The 20,848-nt window shown below is 62.3% G+C and overlaps 1 protein-coding gene across 7 annotated transcripts in view; it reads right to left on the reverse strand.

The window, feature by feature from the left end:
- Positions 1-20,848, reverse strand: part of LRP1 (LDL receptor related protein 1) — an 89,190-nt gene that overhangs the window by 24,778 nt on the left and 43,564 nt on the right. For 5 of the 7 annotated variants that reach the window (XM_042796428.1, XM_042796427.1, XM_042796431.1 and 2 more), the window contains exons 8-42: positions 20,376-20,598; positions 19,871-20,060; positions 18,352-18,495; positions 17,743-17,979; positions 16,917-17,097; positions 16,324-16,546; positions 15,882-16,071; positions 15,281-15,406; positions 14,484-14,624; positions 14,038-14,163; positions 13,667-13,783; positions 13,430-13,510; positions 12,333-12,383; positions 11,117-11,284; positions 10,553-10,735; positions 10,158-10,358; positions 9,825-10,070; positions 9,324-9,521; positions 8,633-8,837; positions 8,304-8,468; positions 7,683-7,927; positions 7,222-7,353; positions 6,882-7,109; positions 6,531-6,705; positions 5,901-5,995; positions 5,501-5,650; positions 5,114-5,254; positions 4,734-4,862; positions 2,992-3,123; positions 2,606-2,740; positions 2,390-2,519; positions 1,679-1,805; positions 1,256-1,407; positions 959-1,083; positions 310-681 (exon numbers count right to left, since the gene is read on the reverse strand). In XM_042796428.1, the coding sequence (XP_042652362.1) occupies positions 310-681; positions 959-1,083; positions 1,256-1,407; positions 1,679-1,805; positions 2,390-2,519; positions 2,606-2,740; positions 2,992-3,123; positions 4,734-4,862; positions 5,114-5,254; positions 5,501-5,650; positions 5,901-5,995; positions 6,531-6,705; positions 6,882-7,109; positions 7,222-7,353; positions 7,683-7,927; positions 8,304-8,468; positions 8,633-8,837; positions 9,324-9,521; positions 9,825-10,070; positions 10,158-10,358; positions 10,553-10,735; positions 11,117-11,284; positions 12,333-12,383; positions 13,430-13,510; positions 13,667-13,783; positions 14,038-14,163; positions 14,484-14,624; positions 15,281-15,406; positions 15,882-16,071; positions 16,324-16,546; positions 16,917-17,097; positions 17,743-17,979; positions 18,352-18,495; positions 19,871-20,060; positions 20,376-20,598 (5,864 nt within the window). The remainder of the gene's footprint in view (positions 1-309; positions 682-958; positions 1,084-1,255; positions 1,408-1,678; positions 1,806-2,389; positions 2,520-2,605; positions 2,741-2,991; positions 3,124-4,733; positions 4,863-5,113; positions 5,255-5,500; positions 5,651-5,900; positions 5,996-6,530; positions 6,706-6,881; positions 7,110-7,221; positions 7,354-7,682; positions 7,928-8,303; positions 8,469-8,632; positions 8,838-9,323; positions 9,522-9,824; positions 10,071-10,157; positions 10,359-10,552; positions 10,736-11,116; positions 11,285-12,332; positions 12,384-13,429; positions 13,511-13,666; positions 13,784-14,037; positions 14,164-14,483; positions 14,625-15,280; positions 15,407-15,881; positions 16,072-16,323; positions 16,547-16,916; positions 17,098-17,742; positions 17,980-18,351; positions 18,496-19,870; positions 20,061-20,375; positions 20,599-20,848) is intronic. The other 2 variants (XM_042796430.1, XM_042796429.1) reach the window with 1 other exon arrangement.

Raw genomic sequence — 20,848 nt, forward strand, 5'->3', positions numbered from 1 at the left:
ACCCACGTGCACGCCTAAGCCTTGTGATACGCCCTCCTTGCCAGAACAAGCTCTGCAGACTGCGCCTGTCACTTGTGTCCTCTACCACAGGCTGCTGCCTCTTCCAGAGGCTCCAGTAGAAAGCTCACAGCTGAACCCTTAACAGCTGCCACTCAAAACGCCTCTCGAAAACACCAAAAATCATTAATCAAGAAAAGGAAAAAAAGCCCTTGGGCGAAGCATGAGGGAGTTCAGGAAGAGGTGGTGAGGCAGAACAGAAAAGAGGGGTCTGAGGGCAGACACACGCAGAGGGAGCCCTGTGACACTCACTCTCCACGATGGTCTTGCGCCCTGTGCCGTCGTCATTGATCTGCTGGATGTTGCCGAAGTGGATGTCGCTGTAGAATATGCGATTGCTGCCCTTGGAGCCGTAGCGGTAGTCGAAGGCCAGGGCAATGACGTTCTTCATGTGCTCTGCATCCTCGAAGGGCTTGATGGGCGCATTGAGGTTGTTCTCGTCCGAGAGGTGGATGCTCTTGAGGATGGTGCGCTCCGAATACAGCAGGTAGCCATCGTAGTCACGGCAGCTCACCCCGTCCTCGGACAGCATGCCGTGGGCACAGGCGCACGTCCTCTGCCCGCTGCCCCGGAACAGGCAGAGCTGCTGGCAGCCCCCGTTGCTCTGGGCACAGATGTTGGTGCCTGGGGAGGAAAGGGGGGGGATTGTTCAAGGGACTGGGCAGGCTCTGCGCAGGAGGATGCTCCCGCTCGGCTGCTTTTCACCTCTCCCCGCTCCCAGAGGAAGCGGGTGAAGAAACAGGCTCAGCCCACGGCGCGACACAGTTCTTTGATGATGACACAGTGGCCCATTTGTTCCCATCTCCCTCTCCACATCTGCCTGCCGTGGGAGCCCAGCCCGGGCGGCCGTCAGCGCTCAGCAGCACTGTACGAGGGGCTGACACCCTGCTCCTGTACGCACCCTTCTGCCTGGCCCGGTTGAAGACTTTGATGTCCTTGAGCTGCACGCCAATCCCTGTCCGCAGGGACACCGACTCGGTGGCATTGTCCTTGTTGCCTCTTTTGATGGAGCCATTCGCATGAGTCCTAAGAAAGGACAGAGTCACTGAGCAACCGACACGGGGCCCACCCCAGCAGCACCCTGTGGCAGGACCCAGCTTCGCCACCTTCCTCATAGCACCCACCATCTCCCCCCGCCCTCCCACACAGCCGGTGCCCAGGGCACCCCTGGCACTGCCAGACCCCTCGGACACCGTACCTATCGCTCCAGTAAATGTACTCCTCAAAGACCGACACAGAGAACATGTCCATGTTGTTGCTGGACAGGACGACCTCTCGATTTTCGCCCGTCTCTAAGTCAATTCGTTCAATCTTGTCTGTCCGGGCATCGCACCAGTAAAGCTTCCCATCCTGAGGCGATGCGAAAACATCCCAGTCAGCAATGGAGCAGAGCACCGGGGTGGCACTAAGGCACCCTCTGCACCTCCCACCACAGCCAGCCTAAGGTCCCAGAGTGCAGAAGACAACCACCCTGGGTAGCCCTCCCTGAACTGGAGAGGAGGCTCCAGGGCTCTGGGGAGTGCAGCCGTGTCTCCAGAGACCCCAGCAGCAGGGACCCTTGGGACTGGCACACTCCTGCCAGGCCCCAGCACAGCACCGTCCTCCCAGCCAGTGCCTGTACCTCGTAGTCGACGGATATCCCGTTGGGCCAACTGATGCTGACGTTCACCAGCACCATTCGCTCGGTCCCGTCCAGGCGCGACCGTTCGATGCGGGGGTACTGCCCCCACTCCGTCCAGAACAGATACCTGCAGGAGACAGCAGGGACATCACCACGGGGCTGGCCAAAACCAGCATCCTTGGGATTTCTGGCCATCAAAGCAGAGGAAAACCACCTCTCCGTTTCATCCCTCCACACCAGGGCCTCAGTCCAGGCCCTGGTGATCTGCCAGCCTCCTGGCTGCTGCCAGCTTGCAGACCACGCTGCAGCTGCAGAAAGGAGCGCTGCATTGCAGCTGGATGCAGCCCAGAAATCAGCCCGTGTGCCAGGCACGTAAGGTGCTGTTCTCCATCTTTCCCCAGATCCAAACAACTCTCTTCTCCCTGTGACATGGCCCAAAGCCGGAGCTAGTCCGGGGAGGTGCCCCTGGGATTTTCCAAGGTGCTGGCACCCACGAAGTCACAGGGAGCTCCCAGGAAGCTCAGCCCATCAGTGAAAGGTTGGTTAAACCCAGCTGGTTTGGTCACCAGGGGCCTGTCCCTTGGTGCGGCAGGAGTCCTCCTCCACTGTGTGCAAACTGCATGGCTCTGCTGGGAGGCTGCCGGGGGTCTCTGATATGTGCCCACCCCCTAGCTGACAGCCCTCTCCGGGTGTCTTTGTGTGGTGTCTCACCCCTTCTCCGGATGGACCGTGATGGCACGTGGCTTGTCCAGCCCCTGGGAGATGACCACATAGCGGAAGGACCCGTTCAGCCTGGCCACCTCGATGACATCGAAGCCCTGGTCAGTCCAGTAGATGTTTCCTGCAGAGGGGGGACAGTGAACACCCATGTGAGCCCCGCTTCCCGACCACCTACCCACTTCTCTCTGCTCCAGAGCCCCCTCTCACCAGCGATCCAGTCCACGGCGATGCCCTCCACACGGCCAATGCCATTGGTGACCACGTCCTCCCGCCACGTCTGGTCCCGCTTGGCTCGGCTAATGGTGCTCAGACCCATGTCAACCCAGTAAATTGTGTCGTTCTCTGAGAAGGGCCAGACAGGAGAATGGGTGTCAGTGATGGCCTTTGGGTCACCCCAAGGGTGGCACAGACCCAGGCTGAGCCGCACCCCAAGGCCGTGGCATGGGGACCTGAAACCCTCCCTCACCCGGAGCTGTCGAGGGGGATGTTCTAGGGCAGAGCACTGCCAAAGGAGGGTCTGACAATGGTCCCCCTCACGCTCCCCCTCCCCGACCTTTCCAGCCCTGTTGTCCTGCTGCCAACCCCCACCTCACCTGCGTGGAAGTCGATCCCCACGGCCAGGGAGGTGCCTGACACAGGCACAAGAGCATCTGACTTGTCGTTGGGGTCCAGTGGAATGCCACGGATCCCCTCGTGGACCGAATACAGGAGGAAGGAGCCAACGCCTGCGACACAGATGCGGGGACAGTCAGGCACCTCCCACAAACCACACGCTGTCCCTTGAATGGACAGCCACAACTCATGGAAGACTGCAAGGATCACGAGCCTGGCAGCGCTGGTGGGAGGCTCAACCCTGCCACGACAGCAGCACCTCGAGTCCCCAGCCCAGACAGATGGCCCAGGACAGCAGAGGGACAAGCAGGGCAGGGCTGAACTGTGCTGGCTGGACCTGACCGCCGGCTGTGCAGCTGCCTGAAGCATCCCCGCCCAGGCAGCCCCTACGCCCACCTCTCGGCTGACTCTGAGGCTGACGCATGTGAGACGTGGGCTGGCAGCGTGAGTGGCAGCTCCACAGGCAGCTGGGGAGGTGGCGAGGGAGGCAATCCTGCTGGACACTGAGTGCCTGATCCTGCCCACGGTGCTGCGGGCATGGGGGTGGCGTGTTTACACGGGCAGCACGTGCGTAGCACGCTCCTAAAGCTTTGCAGCACTCTGGCTTCTCATGGAAGGAGGGATGCCCCTGCTCAACTTGGGTCCCTGTGTGAGAGGGGACCGAGTCCTCCATGATCAGGATGGGATGGCTTTCACAGACACACTGGGCAGGGGAAGGAATGGGGAACCTTGTGGAAAGAGGGCAGGAAACAACCTGCTCTAAACCAAGCATGGACACAGTCAGGGATGAGGTTTCTGATGGCTGGGGCAGGAACCCAGGAAACTGCCGCAAAGCCCTTCCCTGCTCAGCTCTGCAAAGGGTCTGTGTGCCAGCGGGCCCTGCTCGGACCTCCCTGGAGACTGCAAGCCCCAGAGCAGCCTGTTCAAGGGGTCCTGACCCAGGTGAGGGCACAAGGGAGGCACGAGCGAGGCCTCTTTCCAGAGCCACCTCCACCCCCGAGCACTGGCAAAGACTCCACGCTGCATCTGGGTCAGGGCACCGCTTATTATTCAGTCCCTGCCCTGACCCAGATGGTGCAGCAGCTCTGCCAGCCCCCTCCAAAACCACCAAGAACATTTTGCACAAAAACAGCCTTTGAGAGGCCCTGGCAGTGACCAGGGAGTGGGGGGGCTCTTCCCTCCTGAGGGAGGCAGTGGCAAACTAGGCAGAGACTGGGAATTTGCAGAGCAAATGCCGTGCCAGCTGCTCAGTCCCGTTCCCAGTGATTGAGGCGAGTCAGTGACCCAAACCTAGTGCTGACAGCGAGGATTTCACCTCTCCTTTGAGGGCTCCCACCGTGCAGTCCTGCTCCCCTCCTCCCACTAAACCCGGAGCCCTTGGTGCCCAGGCAGCAGCCCTGTGCCGCCCATGCTCATCGCTGCCAGCCCCTCACAGGGACAGCCCACTCGAGGGTCTCACTGCAGCCTGAGCCCACAGCCCCTCCCGAGCCGCCCCCCCTGGGCCCCGCTCTGACCCTCAGCATCCCTCCGCAGCACTACTGGGTGCAGGGAGGTGTGTGGCAGTTGGGAGGAGCCCGCACGCAGCCGGAGCTCCCTGCGCACCACGCTGGCACACACACCTTGCTCGGAGCTGCAGGACACAGCAGGCACGGCCGGGGGGGCTGCGGGGTGCCCCTGCTCTGAGGGGTAGCTCAGGTGAGGGGATGGGGACAGGCATGCTCACCTTCGCAGGACTGCTGCCCGCTCTTCAGGCTGTAGCCCGCGGTGCACATGCAGGACCGGGAGGTCTCGGAAGTGGGGAGACAGAGCTGCGAGCAGTCACCGTTATTTAGGCTGCAGGGGTTGGTTCCAGCTGCCACGGAGAGAAGAGGGGTGAGGGGGCGAGGGGCAGCCGGGGGCCAGGGAGCACCCCTGGGGGCTGCGGGTGCCTGGGGAGAGGCAGGGGCAGCCATGTGAGATGGGGATGCTCTGCGCCAGCTCGGGCAAGGGCCAGGCTCGGGCCAGCAAGAAGGGATGGGGTTAGCCAGCCACCTGGCCACCCTGGCGGAGCGGACGAGCCGCCGCCCGGCCCTGCGGAGCCTCTGCCTGGGACCACACGCTCACCTTGCTGGATGCTCTCGTCGTACACCTTCATGTGCATCACCAGTGTGGTGCTGTTGCGTAGCACTGTCACCTCCGAGCCGTCCTTCTTGTTGCAGGTGCCCATCCTCTCGGAGGCCTGGTCAGCCCACCACAGCTTGTTTCCTGGGAGGAGAAGGGATGAACATGCAGCAGCTTTCCCCATCCCCTCCCACCCCAGCAGCAAAGAGTGGTGGCTTCACACAGTTTTACATGCAATGGCCTGGGAAAAGAGGTCTGAGCTCAGTCTCCGGTGGAGAAGCATCCCCTCCACAGCTGCTAGAGGTGGCAATGAGCAGTCTGCATTTGTGCAGGGCCATGAGAAAGGGAAAGGGCTTCACGAACCGCCCCCATCGCCCTGCCAGCTCTCACCCATGATGGCCAGGGCGGTCGCCTTGCTCAGCTGACTCTTCACAGACTCGATCACCTCCAGGTTGCTGCCATCCAGGTTGCATCTATTGATGGTGCCATTGCCAGAGCTGATCCAGTACAGTTTGCTCTCGGGGTAGTCAATGGCCAGGCCTGGAAAGCAAGGGACAGTCATTGTCCAGGTGACACACAGGGACCGTCACCATCTGCGAGGTGTGATGGGACTGGCAGAGTGGATGGGGTGATGGAGAGAACGGGCACGTCAATTCAGGGTGACCCAGCACAAACCAGCTGCCAGCCCCCTGGGGAGCCAGGGCTGCCAGAGCTGGGGCTTGAGGCTTTTAGAGCCAGCAAGGGTGGCACAAGGCAGGGTGATACTGGGGAGCACGGCGGGGGTCCATACCAACAGGCCCTTTCTGGTTGCTGAAGAGGAGAGTGCGGTTGCTGCCATCCATGTTGGCCACGCTGATGTTGTCCCCGTCTGTCCAGTAAAGTTTCCTGTACCGGTGAGGGGACACTGAGCACGGCAGCTCCAAAAGCCCCACGGAGGTGGCCCACACGCTGCCCACCCAGCCCCCGGCCACCCCAGCCTGCTCTCCAGGCTGAGGCCAGCCCTTGTGCTGATCCCTGTCCCTGCTGACTGCCTCCTCGCCCCCAGTGCCGGGACCCGGGAGGGGGTTTGGTGTTTGCAAGCGCTCGTGCACCCCCGCCCAGCAAAACCCCACGCACACCCAGACTGGCACACACTCCTGGATGCACGCTTATCCGCAGCCCGTTCTTTGCGCACACGCACGCATGTACGGAAACGCAGCCTGCTGCTTTGCGTGCGCTGACAGACACACACCTCCCGAGCTGCGGCCCCATCTCCTCTCACACACCTCCCACACGCGCTGACACATAGGGAGAGCAACCTGTTCTCTCCTCCACCGCACATGTGCACTGTCACACGCGCACACACGTGTGCCCGCACGTGCACCTTCGACGCGCCTGGCCTGACCCCAAGCCCGCTGGCACCGCATCCCTCCAGACTTACCCCTGGAGGGGGTGAACCACCAGGCAGTGAGGCTTGTCCAGACCCTGGATCACTGCGTTCTTGAAGGAGCCGTCCAGCCGGGCCACGTTGATCTGCTTCTTGTTGGCGTCGTAGCTGGTCCAGAAGAGGTTTCTGGAAACCCAATCCACAGAGAGGCCATGAGCGTTGGGCAGGTCTGAAAGGGAACAGAGAAGGGAGACTCGTTAGTTGCAAGAACAGGGCCTGGATGGGTCTCAGATGAAGAGGAAGGGCTGATCTCATGGAGCTGAAGCCTCTGGAAGGCTGGCGGCTCTGCCCCACTCCGAGACCTGATGGGAGCAGCCGTGCAGGGCGATGCTCCTCCACACCCACCCGCAGAGACGACGGTCTCCACACCGGTGCCGTTGATGAAGGCTCTCTTGATGGTTTGGGTGCGGACATCAGACCAGTAAATGCGCTGCTCCAGGGCGTCATAGTCCACCACGGTGACATTGTCAATGTCGGGCACCGTGAAGGAGATGATGTAGTTGTAGTAGGGGTTGTCGATGTCCACGCCCCGGATCTCCATCTGTCGCGCGTACAGCAGGAACTTCTTAAACTCTGGGGAGAAGGATGAGAGGGGTGGTCACGGGACCTCAGCCTGGTCTGCAGAGCTGGCTCTGAAGCACCTGCTTGTCCTCCCTGCCCCAGGGTGGCCTGGGCAGATCCCTACCATAGCAGGTCGTGTTGTCCTTGTCCAGCTTCATGAGGTGGGGGCAAGCACAGGACAACGTGCGGTTGTAGTTGATGAGGCAGAGGTGGGAACACGGCCCTTTGCCCCCGTTGGCTTCACAGGGATTAGGAGCTGCAAAGGGGACAAGACTCAGCGGTGTCCCTGTTCCAGGGAACATCTACCCAGGCAGCCCCAGAGAGCTGCAGACCTCGCAGACCCTGCCTGCCCCATCGAGGAACAATGACCCATCAGCCTCATCACCCCAGGACACTTCTCTGCTGGGTGGCCAGGGCCATAGCAGAAGCCTCCGGCTCTGGAAGGTGAGAAGGGGCAGCCACGGGGGTGGGAGCAGCTCCCACGCGATGCTCCGAGTGGGTGTGGGCGCACCCCAAGCGCCAGCGCCGTCTCCCCACCGTGCTCCCCCCGCCCCGTCCCGCTGCCTCCGCTTCCCCAGGCCTCACCCAGGGGCTGCCGGGAGGGGTGATACACCTGCAGGTCGAAGGGCTGTGTGTTGGTCCTCTGCACCACCGTCACGTTGTGCCCTGTCCACTTGTTGGCCTTGGCCAGCGTGTTGGTGCGCCAGTCGGTCCAGTAAACCTCACCCCCGTACAGCGTGACGGCAAAGGGATGTGACAGGTATTCATGTCCCCGCAGCACCTCGATGTGCCCCGTCCCATCGTACAGGGCTGAGTAGATGGCATCTGACCTGTGACCGGCAGAAACAAGGGGTGAGAGCTGGCAGACGGCTACCAGGCACAGGTCTTTAACCCAACAGCAACAACCCACAGCATCTAAGCAGCCACCTCCTCTGCTCTGCTCAATGCCGTGGAGGAGGATGGCTGACGATTTACGCCAGGGAACAGAGCCCCGTCAGAGGAGAAAACCCAGATGAAAGGCTGGAATGTGTTGCAGACACAAACAGGCCCCACAGAACAAAGGCTTTTGCTCCCAGCCCAGCAGTCAAAAGGCAGAAGAACGCAGGAGCCGGGGTGGGGGGAAAGTGCCAGAGCTGGGAGGGATGGGAGAGCCGGGGTGATGGAGGAGAGGGAGGTGCGGGGCAGAGATGGGCGTCCTGGTCCTACCTGGCGTCGATCCAGAGGATGCGCTTCTCCAGGTAGTCGACGGTGAGCCCGTTGGGCCAGCCCCCCGAGCCTGTCTCCTTGTGGATGGTGCGCCGGCCCGCGCCACTCATGGAGGCGGCCTCGATGCGGGGCAGGCTGGCATCCCAGTCTGTCCAGAAGAGGATCCTGCGAGGGACAGCGAGCGGGGATGGTCAGCACGGGGACACCAAGCTCTGCCTCCCTAATCGGCACTGGGGTGTGTGCCCAGACAGGAGCCCACGGCCTCGTCCCCCTACACGATCCCAAGGGTGCCACTGTGTCCCGGTGACCGATGTCCCCTCCTACTTTACCCGTAGCGGGGGTCCAGGGCAATGGCGCGGGGATGCTCGATGTCCCCGGCCAGCAGCGTGGTTCGCATGGTGCCATCCAGCTTGGCCACTTCGATCTGGTCCAGGTTGCTCTCCACCCAGTAGATATTGCCAGCGATCCAGTCCACGGCCAGCCCCTCGGGGGTGGCCAGTCCGTACTGTATCACCACCTCGAAGCTGGTCAGAGCTGTGGGGCACAGTGCCCGGAAGGCTCAGGCTGGTGCCTCTTCCCCAGCCCACCCGCCACCATCACAGCCCAGTTCTGAACAGCTCTATCCAGCCTGACTGGGGTCGAGGGTGGGGGGACACTTCTACCCCAAACAGGGCCTGAATCCCACAGGGCTCAGCCCCATATCTGTGGTCCTGGTGCTGGGCCCTCGCTGCCCCCCCCGCTCCTGTGGCTCTGCAGCACTGATGGCAGGGGGGCCTGGCTTTGTGCTCCCAGCTGGGCTGTAATTACCATTAGGGAAGTGCTGGGAATGCTAATTAATTCCTACATAATGAGCAACCTTGGAGAGCAGAACAGGATTGCTACAGGGGCTGTGGACTCCAGCAGCCACACCATTGCGGGGTGACAAAGAGTCATAGCCGGCACCCTACCCCAGAACTGCACCCCTGCTTTCCCATCTGCCTGGCCCCTGCCCGCTTGCTCCACACCCCCAGGGCTACGCACCCCCATTCTCAAGCAGCTTTCCCCTGTAGATTTTGTCCTCCACCACATCGGTCCAGTATAGAGAGCTCTGGTTGAGGTGGAAGTCCAAGGCGATGGTGTTGCGCAGCCCAGGGACCAGGACGCTGTAGTCACCCCGGTGCAGGTCAATGCGGCGGATCTCGTGGCGGTTGGAGAATATGATGAATGGCTTGAAGGGGTCTGGGGAAAGCAGGGCAGGGTCAGAAGCGGGGCACGGACAAGGCAGGGGGAAGGTGTCCCTGGCTCCTGGCCCCAGTCCCAGCTACGGGACCACTCACACCCCTGCACTGTAAAGGGCTGGTTGTGCCAGGTGGGGACAGCGAGAGGTCCACTGTTAGCACGCAGGTCCCCCAAAGACCTGGCTGTGCCTGTCAGCACGGTCCTCAGCTCTGCTGCTGCTGCCTCCGAGAGTGGTGGGAGGACAACCCCCATCACAGGCAGCTGGGGCGATGCTGCCAGCCCCTGCAGCCCACCCGCACGCACCCAGGCTGCGGCAGCTCTCGCCATCGGGCTCCAGCATCCAGCCCTTGTAGCAGGAACACTTGACGTTGTACTTGTCCTGCTCGCACTTCTGGCTGCACTTGAGGTGCTTGGCACAGTAGCTCTGGATCTGGCAGGTCTTGTTGTCCGAGCCCAGCTCCATCCCCAGGGGACAGGAGCAGATGATGCCCTCGCCGGGGGCCACGGTGCAGTTGTGGCTGCAGCCGCCGTTGTTCAGGGAGCACTGGTCTGCGGAGAGAGGATGCGCTCATCAGGTCCTCATCCTGCTCCTGGCCAGGGGATACCGCGTGTCCCGGTGCCCAGCTCCGCACTCACCGCAGAGCTCGCCCTCGTCAGAGCCATCCCCGCAGTCATCCGAGCCGTCGCAGAGCTTCTCGGGGGGGAGGCAGATGGAGGTGTTGTTGGCGCAGGTGTGGGAGGGAGGTTTGCACACCAGCGATTCGCAGTTCTCCTCGTCTGAGTTGTCCTCGCAGTCGCTGTCCCCGTCGCAGACCCAGGCCTTGCTGATGCAGCGGGCTGCCAAGGGGGGCAAGGAGGGGGCAGATCAGATGCAGAGGTGATGTTACTTCACGCACTCGGGGTCCCAGCTGCCCTGGAGCTGGTGTCCCTCCACCACCATCCCCGTCCCCACTGAGCTGAGGCAGGTCCCAGCCCCTTCCCTGGGTCAGAGGGGGCTGGGGGCAGCAGTTCCCCCCCTCCCCTGCTCTCACCTGAGTCCTTGCAGCCAAACTTGACATTTGGGTCGCAGACGTGGGTGACCCCCTCACAGTTCTTCTCGTCACTGGAGTCCATGCAGTCCGTGTCGCCGTCGCAGCGCCAGCGCATGGGGATGCAGAGCCCGTCCAGCCGGCACTGGAACTCGTCGGTGTGGCAGCCCCCGGGTGGGCGCGTGGCTGCGGGGGGGGAGCGGCACACGAACCCACTCACCACCTTCGCCCAAGGTTGCTGGGAACCGGGTGGGCTCTGGGGGCGGGAAGAGGACTGGGCACTCGGCCCAGCAGGGAATGGGCTGGGGGCACCCAGAGGTGCGGGAGGGGGGTATCTGGGCACCAGGGTGGGCAGAGGATGCTGCAGGATTCCCTGCCTGGAAGGGAGGGGCTCTGCTTGGGGTGGGCTTTCGGCTCTGCAGGCAGGACAGCAGCAGAGCTGATGCCCAGGGGGGGTCCATCCGCCACTTGCTCCCTCCCTCCCGGGGCAGGACCTGGGTCCTCTCAGGGGAGGACACTGAGCAGCAGCACAGTGGCAGCCCGGCCCTGCCGCGGCCCGGGGCTCACCCTGGTTGGTGCAGTTGGCGTGAGTCTCGTCGCTGTAGTCCCCACAGTCGTTGTCCCCGTCGCAGGTCCAGTGCACCGGGATGCAGCGCCCGCTGTTGCACTTGAACTGGTTGCTGGAGCAGGAGTGGCTGCAGCCCGCCTCGTCGCTGTTGTCCCCGCAGTCATTGTCTGGAGAGGGAAGGGGAGCGGGAAGGGGCTCAGAGAGCACCTGGCCAGCCGGAGGGGAGGGCTGGCGGAGGCACGGCAGAAAGGAGGAAGGCAGAGACCCCCCCTGCCAGAGGAGGCAGGCGGGGGAAGCAGGGAACGACAGGGATCGGACGGACCATGCCGGCAGACAGGACGTGGGGCAACAGGCAGCCCCTCGGCACTGGCAGCGGGACCCCGCTGGAGAGGCCGGGCTGAACGGAGAGCCCCCGGCCCTCCCGCCCCCCGGCACGCTCACCGGGCGCGGCCACAGCACCAGCAGCGCACGAAGAAAATGAAACACAGAAACTGCATAGATCAGCCATGTACCTGAGGAGGCTGGGAGGGCGCCCAGCACCAAGGGGGCCGCTCCGCTCCGCAGCGGGAGCAGAGCTGGGGGGACGGTGCACTCCTTTACGGGGCACCTCCACGGGGCAGTGGGCTGGTACGGCCAATTGGGGGGTGTCAGCTGGCCTGGAGGGAAACCCCATCGCCCGCTGATGGGCAGGGGGAGCTTTAGCCTGATAGTACGGGGACACTGGCAATGCAGCCCCTCTGCCTGCCCTGCCAGCACAGGGCACGGGGCTGGCCAGGCTCACTGGAACCTCCACAGGGCTCTGCTCTGCTGCAGACACCCCACCTGAGCTTGGCAAAGGGCCTTTGCCTCCCGGTGCCTCTGTCTCCCCTCGCACAGAGGAGCTTGTAATGGGCACGGGGACGATGGCACTGGCGGCTGCCATGTAGCTTCACTAGCAGCCCAGCTCCTGCAGCTGCAGCCCCTGACCTCTCTGGGCTCCCACCAAGAGCCCCCCGAGCGACCACACTCGGTGAGCTGGGAGGGACGGCTGCTTCGCTCCCCGCACTCGGTATGTCCCTACTGATGGAGTGCAGGGGACATTGCCAGAGAGCGCAGGGGGCATTGCCAGTGTCTGGAGAAGCAGCCCCTGGGGCTCACAGCATTTTGGAGGGGGCAGGTTTGGGGGTTGCGTGGGGCCAGGTTGAGGGTCTGGTGCATGTTGATCTATGCACTAACCGGTAGGCTTTGGACAGTTCTTTTCGTCAGAGCCATCCCCACAATCTTTTTCTGAAACACAGAACCAACCAGACAGGAGAGTGGGCACAATGACAAACAAAACAACACAACATGGCACACGCACGGAGGGTGGCACAAAAACACGCTGATGCCGGGACATGAACACTGACATGGAGAGGGACACACAGAGGCTGCACGGGCACACAGAGCGGCCTGGGAGGCGAGACCAGAAGCAGTGGAGGGTGCTGGGGGAGCCCGGGGAGCTGGGCTGGGAGCCCTTTGTCACTGCAGCTTCTGCCCCGCAGGCGCCTGGCGAGGCTCTCGGCTGCACGGAGGTGCTCCACGCCAAGGCTGTTGCTTTTGTGAGTGCCTGGCTGCCAGCACCGGTGGATCCCCAAGAAAAGAGACCATTCCTTGGCAGGGACAGCTCAGAGCTGGGGCTGCCCCAGGAGGAAGAGGCCATTTGCTCAGGAAGACCCCAGGGAGAGACCTGCACCCGCAGCTCCCTGCTAACCCCCTGCAATGGCACGTGCACTCTGCAGCTCTGAACATGTCTTGCCTGATCTGAAGCCACTAATTAAACCTAGTGATGCAGACATGCTAGGAAGACTGAAATAAACCTGTGGGGAAGGAAAGCAGCCTTGGGGCAAACCTTCTCTCACGGGCCTGGCTCTGGAAACAGATCTGAGGCCAGATGTGAGCTTGCCAGGAGACCTCTCCTGCCTTCCCCAGGGCTACAAGACCCGGCTCAGCCCCACCAGCAGCACCGGCCACTCCACACTCATCTCAATCACTGGGGTAGAGCTTTGGCCACCTTGCAAAGAACACCAAAGTCTGCTGAAATGATGCCTGCCACGCTACTCCTGCAACACACGCTCTCCCAAGGGCAGCCAAAGAAAATGTGGGTTTTGGTGTTGCAAGATGCGCTTACAGCTTCAGCTAATGCCTCCTGCCTTCAGGGCCTGGGCTCTGCTGTTTAGCACAAGGCTGAGAAGTGACCCTTGCAAGAACAGGGCCCCTGCCAGGCAGGCACCCCTGCGTCTGATCTCGCCATCCCCAGCTGTGCCTCCCTTGGAGATTAGGGCCATGGTCCTTACCGTTGTCACACCGCCAGTTGATGTTTATGCAGCGCCCGTTGTTGCAGGTGAACTGCGTCAAGGGGAAGCAGGTCGGGTAGGCTGCAGAGGAGGCAAGAGGCATGATCAGTGTTGCGAAGACACCCTGTGCCCCAATCCTCACACTTGGCCCCACCAGTGCCTCTCCCACGCAGCGGGGTGAGGAGCAGCGCTCCCCCAAAGGGCCCTGTGCTCCCAGTGCTCCCCGCCCCAGCTCACCGCATGAGGCGGACTCATCGGAGCGGTCCCCACAATCATCATCCAGGTCACACGTCCAGGAGATGGGGATGCAGCGCCCGCTGGCACAGGAGAACTGGTTGGGAGAGCAGGTCCGAGCTGGAGAGAGAGACAAAGCTTTAGCAGCTGGCGACGCCTTGCTCTGCTGGGAGAAAGGCAGGGAACAACCCCCCCGGGGGCTCCCGCCAGGCACAGGCGTAGAAAGCAAACTGGCTGCAAGGTGGGCTGCAGGGACACGCGAGGCCCCGAATCCTCGGCCTCAGGCCTGCAGTGTGCAGGGAACGGTGAAGGCTGCGGCTCGGCACCGAAGTGCGAGCTCTCCCTGCTCCCCGAGCACGAGGCAGGCTCCTCACCCGAGCAGGTGGAGTTGGACTCGTCCTCGTTGTTCCCACAGTCATTGTCCCCATCGCAGAGCCAGCGGTTGGGGATGCAGCGGTTGTTCTTGCACTTGAAACGGTCCGAGGGGCAGGTATGCTGGTCTGCAGGGGAGACACACGCTCAGGACCTGCCCTTCTCCATCCAACCCCCATTCCTCCTCCATGCCTGGTGGAGAGAAAAACTGAGGCAGAAAAGGGCAGGGAGCCTCAGATAAACCAGGGATCCAGGATCCTAATCACCGTTTTCCCCTTCAACCACCCAAGCCTGCTCCCCTCCTGTAGCTGGGGAGGGGACGCAGGGGTCCTGGCTGCCTGACCCCGTCCCAGACCCTGGTCCCACATCTGGGGGAAGCTTAGCCTGAATCCTGCTGCCCCAGGAGCACGTAAACCGCTATCCCGCCGCACAGGAGGCGGCTACGCACGGCAGAGCTCAGGGGCTTCGTCACTGTTGTCCAGGCAGTCGTTGTCCCCGTCGCACTTCCAGCGTTCCTGGATGCAGCGGTTGTTCTTGCAGGCAAATTCCCCGGGCTGGCACTGTGGTGGGGGGATGTAGGATGGGTTGGCTGGCAAGGGAAAAGCAAAGGGAGGGGATGATTTTAACCGAGTGACCAAGTGCAGGGCAGCAACGAGGACAGTCCTGTGTCCCCAGGCTGGCAGGATGTCTACACGACTGCCCAGCAGCCCCGAGAGCATTCACACTCATGCCCGTGTGCACCAGCTCCTGAGCATAAAACGAGAAGGTGCAGCCTATGATTGAGGGGGAGAGACCCTGTCTCAGCCTGCATGCATGGGCTGCATAAGTGGAGCTTCGCCCCTCTCATTTAAGCCAGCAAAGCGAAGTATGGCCCAGGCTCCCCACCCCGAACCTGGCTCTCCCCCACACTGGCAGCAGAGCAAACCTGCCCTGTCTGCGCGGGCAGTGTCAGACACGGTTGCAGCTTCTGCACAGAGATTCCCAGCAGGGATTTCCACCCGCTTCCCCAGGCAGGCGGCTGTCCTGCTGCCATCGTGCAAGAGGAGGAACAGGAGCTGGTAATGTCACTTTTCTGCAGGCTCCCAGGGGTGCAGGGAGCACCCACCTCACTGAGCCCTGGGCCAGCCCCGCATCGCGTGAGGCATCACCGCTGATGTGCCGGAGCAGAGCCACAGACCCCGTGTCCCCACCCATCCCTTGGGGAAAGGGGGTCCCCCTCAGGGGCCAGGCCCCAAGGCAGCCTACCCTGGCAGGTGACGGAGTCCGATCCCAGGATCTGGTCCTCGGCACAGGCACACTGACGGCCCCGGGGGGTGGCCAGGCACAAGCTGCTGCAGCCACCGTTGTTTACACGGCACTTGTTGGAGCCCACTGTGGAGGCAAGGCGGTGGAGAAGGGGACTTCAGCACTCGGGGAACCCTGTCGACCCATGGCAGGCCGGGTGCCCCGGGCCCCCGAGACTCCCTCAACAAGCTCCACAGTTGGAATCCAGCTGCAGATCCCAGTTCATGAGGCCATGCAAGGCAGTGGGGATCCCTCAGGGGACATAAAGCCTGGCTGAACTAGCCAGGAAGCCTAGCAGGCAGGGAGGGAGGAGGAGAAAGAGAGGAAAGGATGGAAGGGCAGGGGATGAATTACAGCCTGGTTTATGGAAAGAAAGACAGGGTCCATGGGGAAGGTCAGGTAGGCAGAGATATGGCCAAAAGGAAGCACAAAATGAGGTGGGGGGCTGCTAAGGCAGGGCGCTTCCTCAGCCCCCAGTCCCCAATGCCATCCCTCCTCCAGCCCAGCCGTTCCCTCGTGCATGGCAGGTCCCCACGGTGCCAGGCTGAGGTGGCCCCGGCACCTTGCTGCTGCTGCGCGTCGTACATCCGGATCTCGAAGATGGGCGGGCGCTCGTTCCGCAGCAGGCTCACCACCTTGGAGGCCTGGTCCAGGCGGTAGATGATGCCGCTGCGGTACTCAGTCCAGAAGAGGAAGCTGCTGTAGTGGCACAGCCCGAAGGCGTGATTCAGCTCAGGTCCTTCATACACGATCTGCAGGCGCAGGGAAGGGGAGAGGCTCATCATTAGCTGGGACAGGTGCCCAGGGAAACCCCACAAGGCAGGACAGAGCAAGGGATGTTGGAAGAGGAGAGGAGGGGACAGGCAGCAGTGGAGTGTGGCTGAATATGGCCAGCCACCCATCAGAACCCCAGCGGATGCAGCCAGCTGAGGCAATGTCCCGGCTGCCTACAGCCCCAGCTCTGGGGCAATCAGAATCCAAGAACCCACGGGGCCTCCACTTGCCTTCCGCTCGGTGCCGTTCAGATAGACCATCTCGATGCGGTCATAGAAAGCATCCACCCAGTAGAGGATCTTGGCTGGGATGTCCAGGCTCAGCCCATTGGGCCACAGGACGGTCTTCGAGGTGATGAAGATGTTGCGGTTGGAACCGTCCATCCAGGCTCTCTCGATTTTGCCCCTCTTGCTGTCCTTGGGATCCTCCTCCCAGTCTGTCCAGTACATCCACCTGTCACAGACACAGATGAGCTGGGCTTGGAGCCCACCCCACTGCTGATCCAAAGAGCAGCCGGCTCTGCCTCCACCGAACCAGGTATGAACCCTCCGGTGGCTCACAGAGCGGCTGACACAAAGCAGTGGGGTTGTCCTGCTGTCCTGTGCCTACACCAGGGCCCAGCTCAGTGCAACAGCCCGACAGCTCTCCCGGCCACGTCAGTGCTGCCGAGCCCAGGCTGGAGCTGCCGCGCAGCCGCTGCCATCACCACGGCCGGAGCCGCTGCCCGGCCCCACTGTCACAGCTCCTGAGCCACTGCAAACGCTCGGAGACACAGTGACCGTGCCCTCCCGCGAGCCAGCCCTGCCCACCCTGGCACCCGCACCCGTTCAGGGGGTCCACCACGATCGCTCGAGGGTGGGTCATCTTCCCCTCGATCAGCGTCTTCCGCGTCTGGGCGGCTTTCTCCAGCCGAGCCACGCTGATGGTCTTTTTGGGGCCGTCATCTGTCCAGTACAGGTTGTTCCCCATCCAGTCCACAGCGATCCCTTCCACGTTGTGGATGCCTTTGGGGAAAAGCAGGGCCGGGCGCTCATGACCAGGGCTGCGCAGCAGCAGGAAGACGAGAAGTAGAAGTGACAGCCCCATATGATTCACAGTGCGTTCAGCACCACCTGATCCCAACTCAAACTGACAGGGATGATGGATCCCCTCAAGCCCCAGAGCAGGCAGCTCCCCCAGAGGTACTGCAGCCACGGGGAGCCTGGGCTGGAAGAAGCCAAATTCAGGAGCATCCTTGGCTGGTTCACCCCAAGGCAACACAAACACACTCGGCTGGCAGCATAGGGATGGATCGGCGACCGTGCTGAGCCCCAGGGACCCTGACTGAGAATCCCCCATCCCTCCCTCCTCCTCCTATCTGACTGGATCAGGGTGGGCCAGCTCAGGCAGGAGGGGGACATCCAGGGACAGGGGACCCTCTCCCGCCTCTGCTGAGGCATGTGCTCTGTATCTGTCTCTCAACAGCAGTCTACAGATAACCCCAAACAGCAGCTTCAAACCTTAAGTTTTAAGGGTCAAAGATGCAAGGGAGAGGACAGAAGCACTGCCGTTACACAAGGAAATGCGCTGATGGCTGTTGCTGCTGACTCCCAGGGGCTGACCCCACTAGGGAGTGGGGAGGGAGCAGGCTGCGCCCCTCGGCCACGCACCGTCCTTCAGGATGGTCTCTCGCTCCGTGCCATCGATCTTCTGGCGCCCGATGAGGTAGCTGGTGGTGTCAGCGAAGTAGATGAAGCCAGTCTCAGCGTGGAAGTCCAGCGCTCGGGGATTCATGAGGTTCTCGATGGGGATCATGTGCTCGTCTGGCACCTTGGCCCCCATGTCCATCCCACGGATAATGCCTGGACGCCCCTTCCCGTACACCAGGAACAGCTCGTGCTCGGGCTCTGCAGAGAGATGGGGAGAGCCATCGCCACCAGCTCAGCCAGGGGGGTGGGCAGCCCCGATGCACATGGCACCGGAGCTTTCGCGGGGTTCCAGGTACGACACAGAGGCCAGGAGACAGCAACCTGCCCCTGCACCCAGCAGATCTGCAGGGATCGCAGAGCCCGGCGGGCAGCCCGCAGCTTAGGATGGGAAGGAAAGGGGTGTTTGCAACCAGGAGGGAAGGAATTGAAAAGCTCTGCTTGCCCCCGGGGCCCGTGTGCTCCCCATTGTCTGGCACAAGCGTCTCTGCCCACACTGGTCCCTTGCAGAGAGGGGCAGCCGCCAGCCCCCTCGCCCCCTCCCACAGCTCTCCAGGGAGGGCTAGGACTCACTTTTGCAGGACTTCCCGTCGCTGCCCAGGCTGAACCCGGAGCGGCACCGGCAGGTTCGGGTCTTGTGGCTGTTCCCGAGGAGGCAGATATCCGAGCAGCCTCCCGGCTTGCCGAACTGATCCGGCTCGCAGGCATGGCTCCTCACTGCAACACAGAGCGCGGGCTCCAGTGGCCGGAGGCAACCAGAGCAGCGCAGAGATGTCCTGCCCAGCCACGGGTCCATGCCGGCCACCAAGCAGACACCCGTCTGCACCCGCAGGGATGTGGAGATGGTCTCATGGGTGCTGCTGGCCCGACCGTGACCCTCAGGGCTTTAGGGGACCCCTTCCCCCCAGAGCTCCTGGCCGGTCAGCCAGGGGCTGAGCATTGCACAGGACAGACAACGCAGAGATGGGAAAGGAGCTGCCCAAGATGAAGGATCACTGCAGAGCAGAAACCAGCACGGCATGTGCCAGCACGCTGCCACAGCCACCGGGCCATGCTGCCTCCATCCTGCCAGCCCACCCCTCATGGGCCACGGTGAGCGCGGGGCTGCTGGCCACTCTGCAGACAGCATTGGCAGGATGAGTCCCCTGCGCAGGGACATCCAGCACCAACCCGGAGAGCCCCCTTAACCACACTCCTTCACCACTCGGAATTCTCCTGATTAGTTTTATATTCTGGAAAATGCCAAGCAGGCTACAGATGCTGAGTGGATTTTAAACGAGTAAACTGATTAACTGCAGGAAGGTGCTGGGGGTGGAGCAGGCAGATAGGAATGGACGCGGGGAGGGGACTGTGCTTGCAGCTCTGAAGTGTTTCAACTCCCTTGAAATCCCTTGGCGGCTGGGAGTGCGCAGCCTGGGTCGAAGGGCAAACACGCTGGCGGTAGGGACCGAGAGTGTGTGGGCACCACAAAGGGAGCCATTAATATTTCAAGATGCTGCATCTGCTCCAATGTCCCTGTGCTCTCCAGCAAGACGTGATCGATCAACCATGTGGCACAGCCACCCGGCCCATGGGGACGGCTGCCACGTCTCTGGCAGGAGACGGAGCGATAGCCGGGGCCAGGGGCAGCCCCGGGTGTGCGAAAGGCCAGACCCCGGCTGCCTGGGGAGCAGGAATCCCACCCAAGCCCTGGCCGAAGAGCACTGTCAGCAGGAAGGCAGCTCTAGGAGTCTCTGCAGACCACAGCCAGGCAGCTGGCTCCTCCATCTCTGTCCCTGGGATGGCGCATTTCGGTCTACCCGGCACCCCTGGGCAGGCTCTGGCAGCATCCCTCACTCTGCTGCTGCTCCCCACCCAGGCACATGGAGCTTGTGGGGAGGGGGGTACTGGGGGCAACTGGGCAGGGCCAGGCCAGGGCTAAGCATGGCTCCTCAGGGCTACAGGGTGCCATGGACAGAGGCTCCAGGGCAAGCAAACCCATCCTGGGTGTCTGGCCCCACTAGGAGAGGAAATTCAGAAGGTGCAGCCTGTCCTCATCACCACTCCTACCTTTGGGGTCCCAGAAGCTGCTTTTCCCAAGCCGGGGTCTCACCTGTGGGCTGGCGCCGTTGGTGGTAGATGTGCAGTGCTCCCCCCTTGTCCACCCGCGTCACCACCTGGTACTCGGTGCTGTTGAAGCGGTTGACCCGGATGACGCTGGTTTTCTGCTGGGCGTTGGCGTTGTCAGAGTTGGTGGCGTAGAGGTAGTTCTCGAAGACAGTTAACCCGTAGAGGTGTTCAATCTGGAAGGCACCAGGCAGGCATCCACAAGGAATTTAGGAGGAGACATAAGCCCAGCTCCGAGGCGTGTGAAGCCCCCGCTTTCTGACCCTCATCCTGTCCTACAGCTCTCCCCCCCACCTAATTTGGGAGATGGGTCTGGGCTTGGTAGGCCAGTGCTGTGGGACCGGGTGGTGTTCAGCAGCTCACACCTTTGCTGTACCAGCAAAGCCAAGCCTGTGGACCAGTGCCTCCCAGCAGGCCAAGCTCAGACATGTCTCTAGCAGACTCTGCCATAAGGCCCCCCCCGACCCCGACCTCCCTCTGGCCCCACTCACCAGGATGCCCTGGATGATGGTATGTCTGTTCTTGCCTTCATAGTCCACCACCTCAATATAGTCCAGGTAGGCGTCAGCCCAATACACCAGCCGGTTCACCAAGTCCAAGGTGATGCCGTGGGGGAAGACGATCTTGCTGTCCACCAGCTTGGTGCGGTTCTGCCCATCCATGTCGCAGCGCTCCACCTTGGGGATCTGCCCGTAGTCAGTGAAGAACACTTTGCTGCGTGAGAAAGGCAAACGTGAGAACTCGGGGCCTGGATGTCACATTCAACCCGGAGAGAGGGAGGACGCAGGCGTACAGACAGCACACGCTTCCACTGCAGATGCGGGGGGCAGCTGGGGTCCCTCACAGCAGCTCCGGGCCGGCACCGCGAGTGTGAGCTCAGAGGCGCCGCAGCCACCCGGGCAGAGATGCTCAGACAGGCAGATAACAGCTTGAACCCAGATTTTTGGGTGTCACCAGGAAGAGG

This window comes from Tyto alba, unplaced genomic scaffold (genome assembly GCF_018691265.1).
Source record: "Tyto alba isolate M040663 unplaced genomic scaffold, T.alba_DEE_v4.0 Super-Scaffold_23, whole genome shotgun sequence".
NCBI lineage: Eukaryota > Metazoa > Chordata > Aves > Strigiformes > Tytonidae > Tyto > Tyto alba.